The following is a 12,492-nucleotide window of genomic DNA, read 5'->3' on the forward strand; positions in this document are numbered from 1 at the left end:
AACAAACAAAGTAGTGAATGGCCACAAATGACACAACCCAGATTTTTCAGCATGTACACGTCAAATCTTCGCAATTGCCTACAAAACATTTACATAAAATATTTAAATAAAGATATCAATGGTATTATGAACCCAAATATACTCAAATTATATTGAAAGTGTTTGAGCACTTTTGGTTTTCATTACTTATTTAATTTCCAGATTATTAATCGAATGGAGCACTTATAATTTTACTTTACATATTAACAATTGCTTTATAATATGTTAATATTTATTTCGACAATTTTGTACATTTGGAATTCATGTAATATACATAAAACAAAGTTATTTTATTTGAATAGAAATGTGAAGTACATTGAAAAAAACTTACAATCATGACTGGGAAAATTAGACACGGAAAAAGGCACGAAAATACAATCATTAATCAATCGAATTTGTCAACATTTTTTTTTAATTTATACACCAAACACAATCTTCATAAGCAGCAAGGACAATTCTGGTGGAGCTATCACAGAATCCATTTAACCTGACATACCCTCTAAGGTTGTTTGAGTGAACATCAATCAATGTAATACTTAAAAAAAACATTCAAAATTATCCTCATTACAATTTCAAACAAACACTTCCTTCTCAATAATATACACATTCTAAAATAATTATCCAGCTTGCAAAAAATACTCGTACACTTTTCAATAAGCATTATTCATCATCAACATCAATAAGTGCAGTCCGTGCAAGGTTTCTAGCCAGGGCCAACCGGAGTAAGTCGGCTTTCTCACTACTAAGGCAAGTGGACCTCAATTCGAGACACAGCATAATCTCATAGGTGTCATCTGATGATAAAACTGGTTCATCTGTTTCTAGCAGGGGTAGAGTGTCCAAGAGTAGAGTAGGCCAGAAGCTAGTGGAAAAGGTTTAAATTTTATAATATATATCAATTTATTCATTATTTTTTTATGATGAAAAGACATTATTGAAATAACTTGAGTGAGGAAAATAAATTATAAAAATTAAAGTTGTATCATTTATGAATTTCAGTCATAAATGACAATAGGGATTTTTTTATAATTTATTACTTTAATAATATTATATCTGTAACCAAAAAAAAAAAGTATCTGTATTTCATTACAAAGAAATAAATTAATAATTATTAATACTCACTATTCAGGTGAAATATTGGAAGTTATCAAAGAAATTAGAAGTTTTGCTGCCTTCCTGAATTCTCTGTTCTTATATAGTCTATGAAAGTCACAATATTTTCCTGCAATAGAAACAAATTATATATGAGAATTTAACTCGAATTAACGACACACAATAACACAAACAAACAATAATTAATTCATTTATATAAATATAAGACACATTTTTAGAGTTATGTTGCAAAAAGAGAAATCGATAAAAACAGTCTATACTAATTAAAAACACCTTTAAATATATTGCCTAACGCTACGTGCATATTCAACATAACATTTGTAAGCCTCATTATGGTAACGCACCGAGCAGCAGCAGCGTGTCGTCGATGAGCAGCGTGGCGCCGGCGGACAGCAGCAGGTCGGCGGCGGGCAGCGGGCGCGCGTCGCAGTAGGCGCGCAGGGCCGCGTGCGCCGCGCGCGAGCACAGCGCCGCGCAGCGCGCGCGCGCGCCCCACGCCAGCGCCGCGCCCGCGCCCGCCGCGCCGCGCGCCGCCAGCCGCCGCGCGCCCACGCACGCCGGGATGCTCTGCGCTGCACACCGGACCGATGTTCGTGTTATTATACTATCATTTGTCGGGTCGATTTTATGCACGGGACTTATTCAGAAGTTTGCTGTGATTACTAAAGTATATACACGTACCGACACTGAGTAGTCCGTACTTTTTCGCCTCGGCCATAACTCTCATGGCTTTAGCCTCGGTCTCTATTGGCATTCGTTCCAGCAGCAATTCGGCTCGTTTCAGGCCTTCGGGGGAGCACGAGGCGAGATACGACAGGCCGACGGACCACAGGGATTTATGTTCCAGTAAAAGTGACCCGTATTCTAGGATGAGACTGTCGCGTAGACGGTTCGTGACGCTAAAATTAAATACATACATTGATTAATTTGGAACTTATTTATTGAGCGAGTGTTTGGTATGAACTGCACAAGTGGCACTACAGTTGTACTATTCCAACCAAAACAAAAGCCAAATATTTTTTTTTTCAATATTGTCATAACAATTAATCTTGGAAAAGTAGTTATTTTACAAGATTAAAATATAATAATAAATTTGTAGTTTTATTATTATTATTTGAAATTTAAATAATATTATAAATCGATTTAAAGCAAATACTATTCAATTATTTCTATTTAATCTATATATTATTTGTTTGTTGTTTTTTTTATATCTTCGTGGCAACATTCTTACTTCAAATCTGTAAGGCACATCAGGGCTTTCTAACAAAAGAAATATTGTAGAAACCGGTGTAATATATTTTATATTATATGTACAGTAAACTATTATAAGAGAAAAAATTAAGAGAAACTCACTCAGTTTGATGGTCTAATATTTGCAATTTGCCACAGTGATACAGGATGTCTGTTAAATGAGATGCAAACCAACCATTGTCGGATATTTGCTGAATTTCATGGATCACCTGTTAAAAGAAAGAAAGAAAATTACTGTCAAATTATGCCAATCCTGATCGGAATGTCTCCACTTTTTATCCCCGAATAGTGATATATATTTCTTTTTTTTTTAATATTACGTAATATTCATACTTAGGTCGATTTGTGATTTTGTAAAAAAAAAATGACACTACTTATGTAACAGTCTATTAATGGTTATTATCTTAATTCTGGCCGGGGCTAACCCGGCGCGGCCGGCTCCGCTCTGCCGGAGCGCCACTCACCTGATGCAGGTCCCCCTCCAGCAGCGCGCGCACCATGACGTCGAGGTGCGAGCGCGCGGCCGGCGCCAGCCCGGCGCACGCCGCGCCCGCCGCGCCCAGCTCGCGCCGCCGCACCCACGGCGCCGTGAACAGCACCCAGCCCCCCAGCACGTCGAACCACGAGCTGTACTTCGGTCGGATCGACTCGAACGCCGAGTATTCGCCGACCATTAGCTGGAATTTCAAATTACAAGCTTATCTAAGTTTTTATTTATTTAATAAAAGCATTACAATATATATACTACACTACAAGCATTACAATACATTGTATGTAGCCATGACCGTGATGTATATACGAAAAACATTGGCAGTGGGCTCTATTTTTCTTTCAATAAGAATAATAGCATATTCTTTAAAAACAACGTATTTGTCTTAAATACAAAATATTTAAAACTTAAAAAAAATTATAAACAAAAAATATTACAAAAATTTGTTATAGCAGAACGTGGTTTCGATCCACGGACCTCTGGGTTATGGGCCCAGCACGCTTCCACTGCGCCACTCTGCTACGAGATATTCATGCGGAAATACAAACCAACATCTAATGCATGATTTGTTTCTTAGTTTTCTTCATTCAGTGTAATAATAAACAATATAGTACACACAAAAAATATATGAATTTTTTTCAAATACCATTTACCTAAACTATAGTTTGCTTAATTTATTTATTTTTATTTTAGGTACAAGTTTTTTTTGACGTAATGCAACATTTTTACCAATTGTAAACTATTTGTGATGATTGTTTTTAAATTTTATACACTTTAATCTTTAAATTAAATATAAAATAGCACTAATAATTTTAGTTTTTTTTTTTATTTTTGTGGGTTTTTTTAATATCTAACCAATTTTATTTTCAATTAATTTTAATTATTAGTTGTACTGTCAGTTTAGTTTTTTTTTTAATTATCTAAATAGCAGTGAAATAATTTCTTTGAACAACCCATTGTTAAGCAGACACACATGCGAGCATTGAGGTGCAAGCAGATGCAAACAGTGTTTTGATTGCAATTTATGTAAAACCTTATATAAAATATCATGCTTTTTTTATAAAGAGTATCCAATAATTACTGTATCCTAATAAAGAGGGTATTTAGTCTTGTATTCTTATTTACTTTTTAAAACAAATTCACTCACTCTCATGATGAGCTCAAGCTGTGGCTGTTGTGCAAGTACCCTGCTGCTCAGCTTCGACCGGCATTCTGCTTGCCAGTGTTTCCATGTTATTGTGAACTCGCCTGTTGACATTCCACCATATACCTGAAATTACATCATTCATCTTACTTAATATTATAAATACGAAATTTTGGAAGGATGTGTGTTAGTCAATCACAGCAAAACCGCCAAAGGAAATTTGGCATAGAGATAAATTCTAGTTGAGAATAGGGCATGGGTTACTTTTATCCTGCAAATATTTAGTTAGCCCTACCGCCTCCTCTCATACGAAGCCGAAGCTGCAGGCGGAAATTACTATTTTATATAATTTCAAATAGCAGAGTTTAAGCCCTAATGACTAAAGCAATTAATATAATTAATAAACTGACTGAAGCAATTAATTTTACTTGTAAATTGTCTGGTTGGGCAAGTACCACCCACTCATCATATATACTACTGCCAATACTTAGTTTTGTGCTTCATTTAAAAGAGTAAGTGGGACAGTGTAACTCCAGGCACAGGGGACATAAACTCTTAGTTTCCAAGGTTGGTGAATCATTGGCAATATAAGAGATAGTTAATATTTCTTAGCTCAAATGCGCAAGTTGGCCATTTGCAAGTCATAAATATCACCTGTTTTGAATAAAAATAATATATTTGTAGTTTATTCAAATAGGTTTATTATTTTCTTGCTACTGTATTTGTCTATGGTTAGTATATAGATTAAACATTCCCCCTTTAAATTTTGAGCAAACTGATGCTTCTGTTAACAATATACTAAAATTTAGTTTGGAAAAATATTTTGTACTTGGCAGCTAAAACAGGAATTATATTTATAAACTATATATCGAAATTTTCATTTACTTACACTGTAAACTGGCATACTTCGCAATGAATTGTCCACGAGCTTAAACTCATTAGAATCAGCTGCAGAATGTAGTTTAAGTAATGCTCTGGCTACATCCACTCTACCCTGCACAACCATACCAACTACTGTATCCCAGTACTCAGGGTGGTCTTCCGAACCTCGTTCACATGCTTCAAGCAATTGTGCAGCTGTCTGCTCGTGACAAGGGAAATGGAATCGTACCCATTCCAATAAAAACGGTAATACTACTTCTCCAGGAATGATATCTATGTATAATATTTCACATAGATGCCATATACATTCAATGGAATAAAAAATTGTTATGTATGAAACCAATGTGTTTTTATGTAGGCCATCTGTTTCCTTTTCTGCTGCTTCTTGGAGACTTTCTATGCACACTCTTATGATGGAACGATATTGGCGGGAAAGTTTCAGAAACTCAACCTGATTGTCTGAACTTTTTGATATTTCGACCAGTTTTTGTACAGATAAGAATGTTCCGTTGGCTTCGTTGACTAACTTACGTAAAATTGGCGTAAAAAGAACTACATCTTGACGAACGTTCAAAATTTTGTCGTCAGTTTTGGTCGCTGTTTCTAATGTAGTTTTGTTCACATTTTGGCTTCGAGGATATATAGCAAATTGATTGCCACGTCTCCAAGCGCAGCCTACACGCTTTTCTAAACATTTGTCTGGTAATACCTGAAAGAAATCGTTTTTTAGTAATGATAAAACATAACCTTAAGTTACATTTCAAACATTTACTCACAAATGTTTTAACGCGCCTAACTGATTGCACGTTGCTAATTGCTGGAGGACTCGATGAAAAGCTCGAAAAATTCATATTTTGTTCAAATTCGAAATTCCTGTCAAAAGTATACATTAAACAAGATCATAACCGTTTATTTTCAAGTTTCAACTTTCAATTATTTTTATTCCGATGCTGTCATGCTTTGCGTCCATACTTTTTTAAACTGTCAATGTCACAATAGACCATTAATACTCCTTATAAATATAAGGATTGCGTCCAGAATTCATACAAAAAATGTAAATAATATTTTATTATAACATTTTATTATATATATATAATCCTAAATATATATAATATTTGATGTATAGATCAAAAGATTGAATTAAATCGAAGGTTGTCACCATTTGGTATCTGTGTTACAATTTGATAATGCTAGCTTGCTCATTCTGTTCTGGCACAGATAAAATGAAGTCATTTATTATCATCGTCACAATATTTTAAAATTAAACCTTGTACTAAATATATAGAGTTTTTTAGAAGATAAAGAAAGCAACATTTATAAAATAAGGTAAATATAAAAATGAATGTAATATAGTATACTTTACACTATTTAATCTTAAATCATCGTTTACTTGACCGGATACAGTATTGGAGGACATGTTGATTTGTCATGAATGAGGCGATTTTGTCAATTCGTCAAAAAGTGTTTTGTTTAAATGTAAATTGTACAAAATTGTTAAGTAAATCGAGTAATATCGTGTTGTGGTACGTGATAATAGTATAATATGTGATATATGTTTACATAAATAAGTCTGAATTAGGGAATCAATTTTTTTTAGTACCATCGCATATATATTTGGTAAGTGTTGCGTTAACTTTTCCCTATCACTCGCTTTTTATTCAGCGATTCGACCGAGACACCGTTTCATGCACGGTTCGGTAGACCTTCACCTCGTCTAAGTGTCGAGTGGCATCGGGATGTTGTAATCCGCAAAGAAAACTTTGGTCTCACTTTGACGTAGCGGCGAACTTGTTGCAAAGAAACAGAAATTAGGCCGTGATTATCTGGTTAATGCCTATTTGTTTGTGTATTCGCGAGTCGGGTGGTTGTTGTGACGTCATATGTGTACGAGGTGAAATATCTTTGTGTTCATGTGTATCTTTGATGTGATAAAAGTTTATCAACAATTGATAGCTGCTATGGTTTAGATTGCACGTCATTTCGTATTTGTGTGAAATTTAGTTTCCCAGAATATACAGTGCTGTGTGTGTCTTGTACGAGAACATAGAAACTTGTAAGTTTACAAATTAATTTCTATTGAATACTTTTAAGAAGTAATATTTTTTTATTAAATTTCTATAACTTTGACAAACTTTTAATAATCGTACTGGAATATCTTATCGCATTTAAAATAAATCTTTTCTACGAAATAATTAAATTTCAGCTAGATATTGAGGAACAACCAAGCACCCCATACAATTACTCTAAGAATTTATTCAAACAATAATTAGAATTAAAATGCTAATTTGTATTGACATTTTTTGCTAATATTAATAGGAAAATGATTCAAATAATTCAGTCAATCAAGGTTTCAAATCATGTGATATAGTTAAAAGTTTAGTGCGACAGATAATCAAATTAAATCTTAATAAATTTTTCCTCTTGTTAACATTTATGGCAATTAATTAACATTGAGTGCATTCAACGATTTTCATTTTATTGGACAAGCTATATTGTTTTTAAACTCTTACAAATTAAAAAAAGTACATAAAATTTTGGAAAATTATTTTTGAAGAAAAATGAGTATGACAAATAAAAAAAAAAATTATCTCTGGTATTATTTACACAAAGAACGATAATATTATCAATATCAGTGTTAGTTTATCATCAGTTGATAACTTTGTTCTTTTACTCGGAAGATAATAATTTAGAGTAATAACCTCTTAGTAATCATTTATAAATATCAAAATAACAAATAAAAATAGAACTTTATTTTTATTTGTTATTTTGATTTATTTGAAAAAATATATACTTACTATCGAAAACCACTCGTCCAAAGTTTTATCTTATTAGAAGCCAGTTTACATAAAGTATATTATTATTTATATAATCACTGAACTTTGTTCTGTGACCGATTTTAGTAAATAAACAAAATTAAAGAACGAAAAAGAAAAACATTAATCTTAAATTAATAACTAATGTTTATTTTATCTGTTAACTTTAAATATTTGAGTAGATATAAAATCAAACTACTAAACAATAATACCAACTATGACTGTAAAAACTATACTCATAATTAGGTGTCGTAACCTCAAATGATTAATATAAAAAATAGATTAGTTTGTTAGATGTAAAATTGACATAAAATATAAAGTAGTCATCAAATAAACTACTACAACGTAACCTTAGCATATTTAAATTGGACAATAAAAATTCTGATTTACAATACAAGATAAAAATAATTACCAATGCAATACAGATATGTAGTAAAACAAACAAAAGATAAATAAAAGGAAGTACATTATGCGAAAATGATTTCCTCTCTAGTAAAACAACAGGACTTAAGGTCAACGTAGAGCCGGCCCCGGTCGCACTCACAATGTCACTTCCTATCACACAACATCACTTGTATCTTGATGATATTATTATTTAAAAGACTCATCATAAACATGTGACTTACAGAGTGAGCCGGAACATGATATTTATTTTTGGATAATTTTCAAGTATGAAGGGTACCTATATAAAATATAGTATAAATCAGTAATTTGTATGTAAATAAATTGTTTCGTTTTATTTTTTAATTGAATGTTTGATAAGATTAAAGAAATAAATGTGGGCTGTATATGTTTCTCATATTCAATTTTTTAACCTGTGTTAATTATTAGTGTTTTTATCTGTGGATTTAGACAAACGATAATTCCAAATTTTTAAAATTTAATCTTTATTTGTTTTAGTATGTTAAAATTAAAGGTACTTTGAAAATGGGTTAATTGCATGAACATAAAGATTAAGGATATGCACCGTTCCCTTATTTTAATTTATTTAATTTAGTTCATAATATAGCATCATTAAATCTTATCTTATCAATCATCTACCAAGAAACAAAGATCACTCCAAAGTCACTTATGTTAGCTTTATCAATCAGGACATTTGTCTTCTATATGAAGTCCACTTTAATGATTTATTTTAAATGGTTTACAGATAATTGTGTTTCGTTTGCAATATTTGTATGATTCCCATCTATATGTTTAGAAATAGAGCTTTATAATCCATTACAAATTTTTCATGTTTGTATTCAAATATATATATATGTTCGCAGTTCTTTATCGTGTTCTTTTAAAATTTTCTAAACTATTGTCTGTTATTCTAATATACGTCGCGCGTCGTCCTTCTCAAATCGAAGTTTTTGTATAACTCAATTGAACCCAACCTAAAATATGTTTACCCCATTCATTGACTTCCGACTAATAATAATTCCGAATCGTTGAATGAAATGCAAAAAATATGATATATATTTTTTTTAGAAAAATTTTCGATTCAAGATTCGATATTTAATTTATTTTTTCGCAAATAATAAAAAAAAATATATAAATTAATAATTATTCCTAAAAAAGCAAGATAATTTGTACAAATCTTATATACTAGGTATTGTAATAGCACACATATAAGGCAGCTTAAATGCCAGATTCTTATCTTAGTGGAAACCTTGAAGACCTTACTTTATACAAAAACGTGTAACAGTATATTTTTAACGCTTATTTACAACTTTTAAAAATTTTCTATGTAAACATGAATGGCACTGGTATTTATCAACGTCAATGAACGATAGAACAGGAATGTCTCAGCGGCCGCTCTGTAACCGAAACCGAAAGTGAAGAGTTCCCAATATCATTGGATTTTCTTTTGCTTGATTAATTGCATCTCGTGCTTGGTGATGAAGGAAAACCCTGTTAGAAAACCTTCAGAGTCTTATGAAATTCTGACACATGTATCCAACAAGCAGCTTTGGAACAGCGTTTGCTAACAGACTGACCTTCAAACCGGGCTCGTCTTCATCCGGGTTACAGGAAACGAAAGGTGCAAAAAAACCTTGCGCCGCGCGTTAGGGAGGATCTCGCCGGTAACAGGCAAGTTTTGGACTATAAGCCTTAAAAATCATATTTGGCAGGTGAGATCTCCCTGGGCCCTTGTTGTGTTTCGACGGGTATACTTCCAACGTTATTGAGAAGAGATAAATATTAGCCTAGAAAGACATTCAGGGGCTACTGGTATGGTACTTAATAACATTATGAATATTTAAAAGCTACAAATTAGATTCATATGAATATATCATTCAAAGATTAGAATTTAGAATATTAATGCACAGATGTGACTATTTTTTACAGCCGTAAAACTTAATTTGGTTTCTTTTAATTGATAATACATTAATGTTATCGCAAGACCGCACCGACTTTTAAAATCGTATTTATATAAAAAAAAGCTAACGACCGTTAATTGAGTTTTTATAAGTATGTATTTATATATTTATAGATGTAAAGCTATAAATATATAAATACATACTTATAAAAACTCAACAACCAACAACCCAGATCCACCATGGTGCTGGTGCCAAACTAATGTAGTTTATTGAATTTTGATTATTTTTAGGTGACATGAGTAGGCTTGCTGTAAATATTATTTAAATCTAATAAAAACAGTGCTACGTCATAAATATTATATTTCCAACCGTATTCCAACGAAGAAAATATCGACGTAATATTAAGTATTTATATCGTATAAGCAAAATGGTGATGTAAGATCATCGCAATGGTGTTAGTTAATATTTCATGGAACAGTGATTCATTTTTTTACCTCTAATTATGACGTGAAAACACATGACTGGACAGTTTTAAATTACCTGTTACCGTAATGTTTGGGTGCGGACCGTATAACATAATATGGAAATCATCGGACTATCCTTTCCAAAATTCCGACTGCACATAGTCAGTAATCCTTGGGGTTTAGTATTTGTTTCTATAGTAAAGTCATATATATGTATGATTTGCCTGTTGATAAATTCAAAACTTCTCATTGGAATCTAGAGTTCGATGCAATGGAATAATATTTAGATTTTGATTAGGTATAAAATATAATCGTGCAGAATTTAATAAAAAAAATATTAAGTGATATCTGCTCGATAAGATTGACTCAATTACCAAATTTGTTGAAAACAATTCTCTTTTTCGAACATCATAAAATACGTACTAAAATTAATTACTGAACATGAGTGGGGCGAGATGTGAGCAGTGTTATCCCGTTGAATTGCAAATCCGATTGTCTGAAATAAAAGTTAACCAGCCCTCCTGTCACCAGCGGAGACATTAAGACGGGCTGTCTGGCGGAATATTAACCTTTCATCTCTTTTAATATGATATACTACATTCATTATACAAAACATATACCATATATGTATGTAAGGAGCTTAGCTTTCGATTAGCATCTCGGTTTCGTATTAATAATTCTTAATTTATACATAAATTAGTATGGATAACTCTAAAACCGGTTTAAACCGGTGTATCAAATAGATACGTTGTATGTAATACATCTCAGAACTAGAATCGTATTATGTAAACATTCATTTTCACCTGCTCATTAAATGTAATGAAAAATTAACAATGTTGTGAGACTACGTATTTTGTTTTAAATAATACTTTTGAATTGTTACGTGAACACTTAGAAAGTCATTTATATGGATAGTGGTCAATATAATAATATATAGATAAGGGATTCTGTACTAATATTATAAATCCATAAGTCTGTCTGTCACACTTAAACAGCTAAATTGATTTAGATTAAATTTGGTATGGAGATAGTTTGATTTCTGCGAAAATGCATTTTTATATTGACCCCTCGAAGGGGTAAAATAGGACGTGACGGTGCTTTAGGTAAAGTTTTATTGATTTCAAGCGAGTAAAGCCGCAGTGCTTTATAATAAAACGATGTAGCTTTATCAGATATTCATAATCGTCCGTGTGAATAATTTGAAATGAAACTCGCTTTAGCTGTGCCTCGGGTACTTCTGTTTCTATGTTTAATAAAGCTTTTGAATTTAGAGAATAAAATAACAATAATTTTAAATACAAAAATGGCAACGATAATTTCTATGCTTCGATAGCATACATTGTAACTATCATCAAAGATCTAACGAGCACAGCGTAACGAAGGTCGTACATTGTTCTACGTGGGACATTTGACAGTTGACGTGAACGCGTTCGTTTACCTAATCATATGTTCGTGTCGACGACCTCCCGCTCGTGATATATGCATGTACTGATCCCCGATGTGACGCTCTGAAATCTGATACATATTTAATATAATATTTAATTAACTTTGGAATTTTCGGAATTTGAAACTCGAAATGAATTGGCGTTGACGATGAAACGACAAAAAAAATTAGTTTAACTTAATTATTTGGTTTCACTTTTATCGTGTGTTATTTGTACACGCTTTTTTATTAAATATGCGCCTAAGGCTTGTTTGTTTCGATAATTTATCGAATGATATATATGTCTCTATTAGAATCATTAAAACATAGCATTTTTTGATCGCATATACTTTATGTTTGCGTAAGTAAAGTAAAAATATCAATCTTCTGTAATTTAAAGTATAAATGTACTTGTACATTAAATCTCGATTCGTTTTTAAATTAATTATCAAAATGATTCATAATATATCGTTTTTGGAATGTTCTATCAAAATTGGTCGCTTGTTAGATAAGATAGTTATAATTATTTATAGTTATTTATCCTCTTAATATTTTATTTATTAATTAAAA

At 32.0% G+C, this 12,492-nt stretch overlaps 2 protein-coding genes and 1 non-coding gene across 3 annotated transcripts in view; 1 reads left to right on the forward strand and 2 right to left on the reverse strand.

Moving 5' to 3' along the window:
• Positions 1-3: 3 nt before the first annotated feature.
• LOC113391480 (nuclear pore complex protein Nup85) lies at positions 4-5,911 on the reverse strand. The gene is made up of 9 exons (XM_064215921.1): positions 5,696-5,911; positions 4,927-5,628; positions 4,041-4,163; positions 2,868-3,080; positions 2,506-2,612; positions 1,834-2,051; positions 1,497-1,724; positions 1,162-1,261; positions 4-901 (listed from the first exon to the last, which is right to left on the reverse strand). The coding sequence occupies exons 1-9, from the start codon at positions 5,807-5,809 to the stop codon at positions 700-702; spliced, it is 2,007 nt and encodes a 668-aa protein (XP_064071991.1). The 5' UTR covers positions 5,810-5,911; the 3' UTR covers positions 4-699.
• Trnam-cau (transfer RNA methionine (anticodon CAU)) lies at positions 3,343-3,414 on the reverse strand. Its single transcript has one exon. It is a non-coding gene; the product is annotated as a tRNA-Met (tRNA).
• Positions 5,912-6,094: 183 nt separating the features above from the next.
• LOC113391479 (epsin-2) overlaps positions 6,095-12,492 on the forward strand; it is a 29,565-nt gene continuing 23,167 nt past the window's right edge. Inside the window, exon 1 of the mRNA XM_064215922.1 lies at positions 6,095-6,245. The gene's annotated coding sequence lies outside the window, so the exon portion shown is untranslated. The remainder of the gene's footprint in view (positions 6,246-12,492) is intronic.

The sequence above is a fragment of the Vanessa tameamea genome, chromosome 9 (assembly GCF_037043105.1).
Source record: "Vanessa tameamea isolate UH-Manoa-2023 chromosome 9, ilVanTame1 primary haplotype, whole genome shotgun sequence".
NCBI lineage: Eukaryota > Metazoa > Arthropoda > Insecta > Lepidoptera > Nymphalidae > Vanessa > Vanessa tameamea.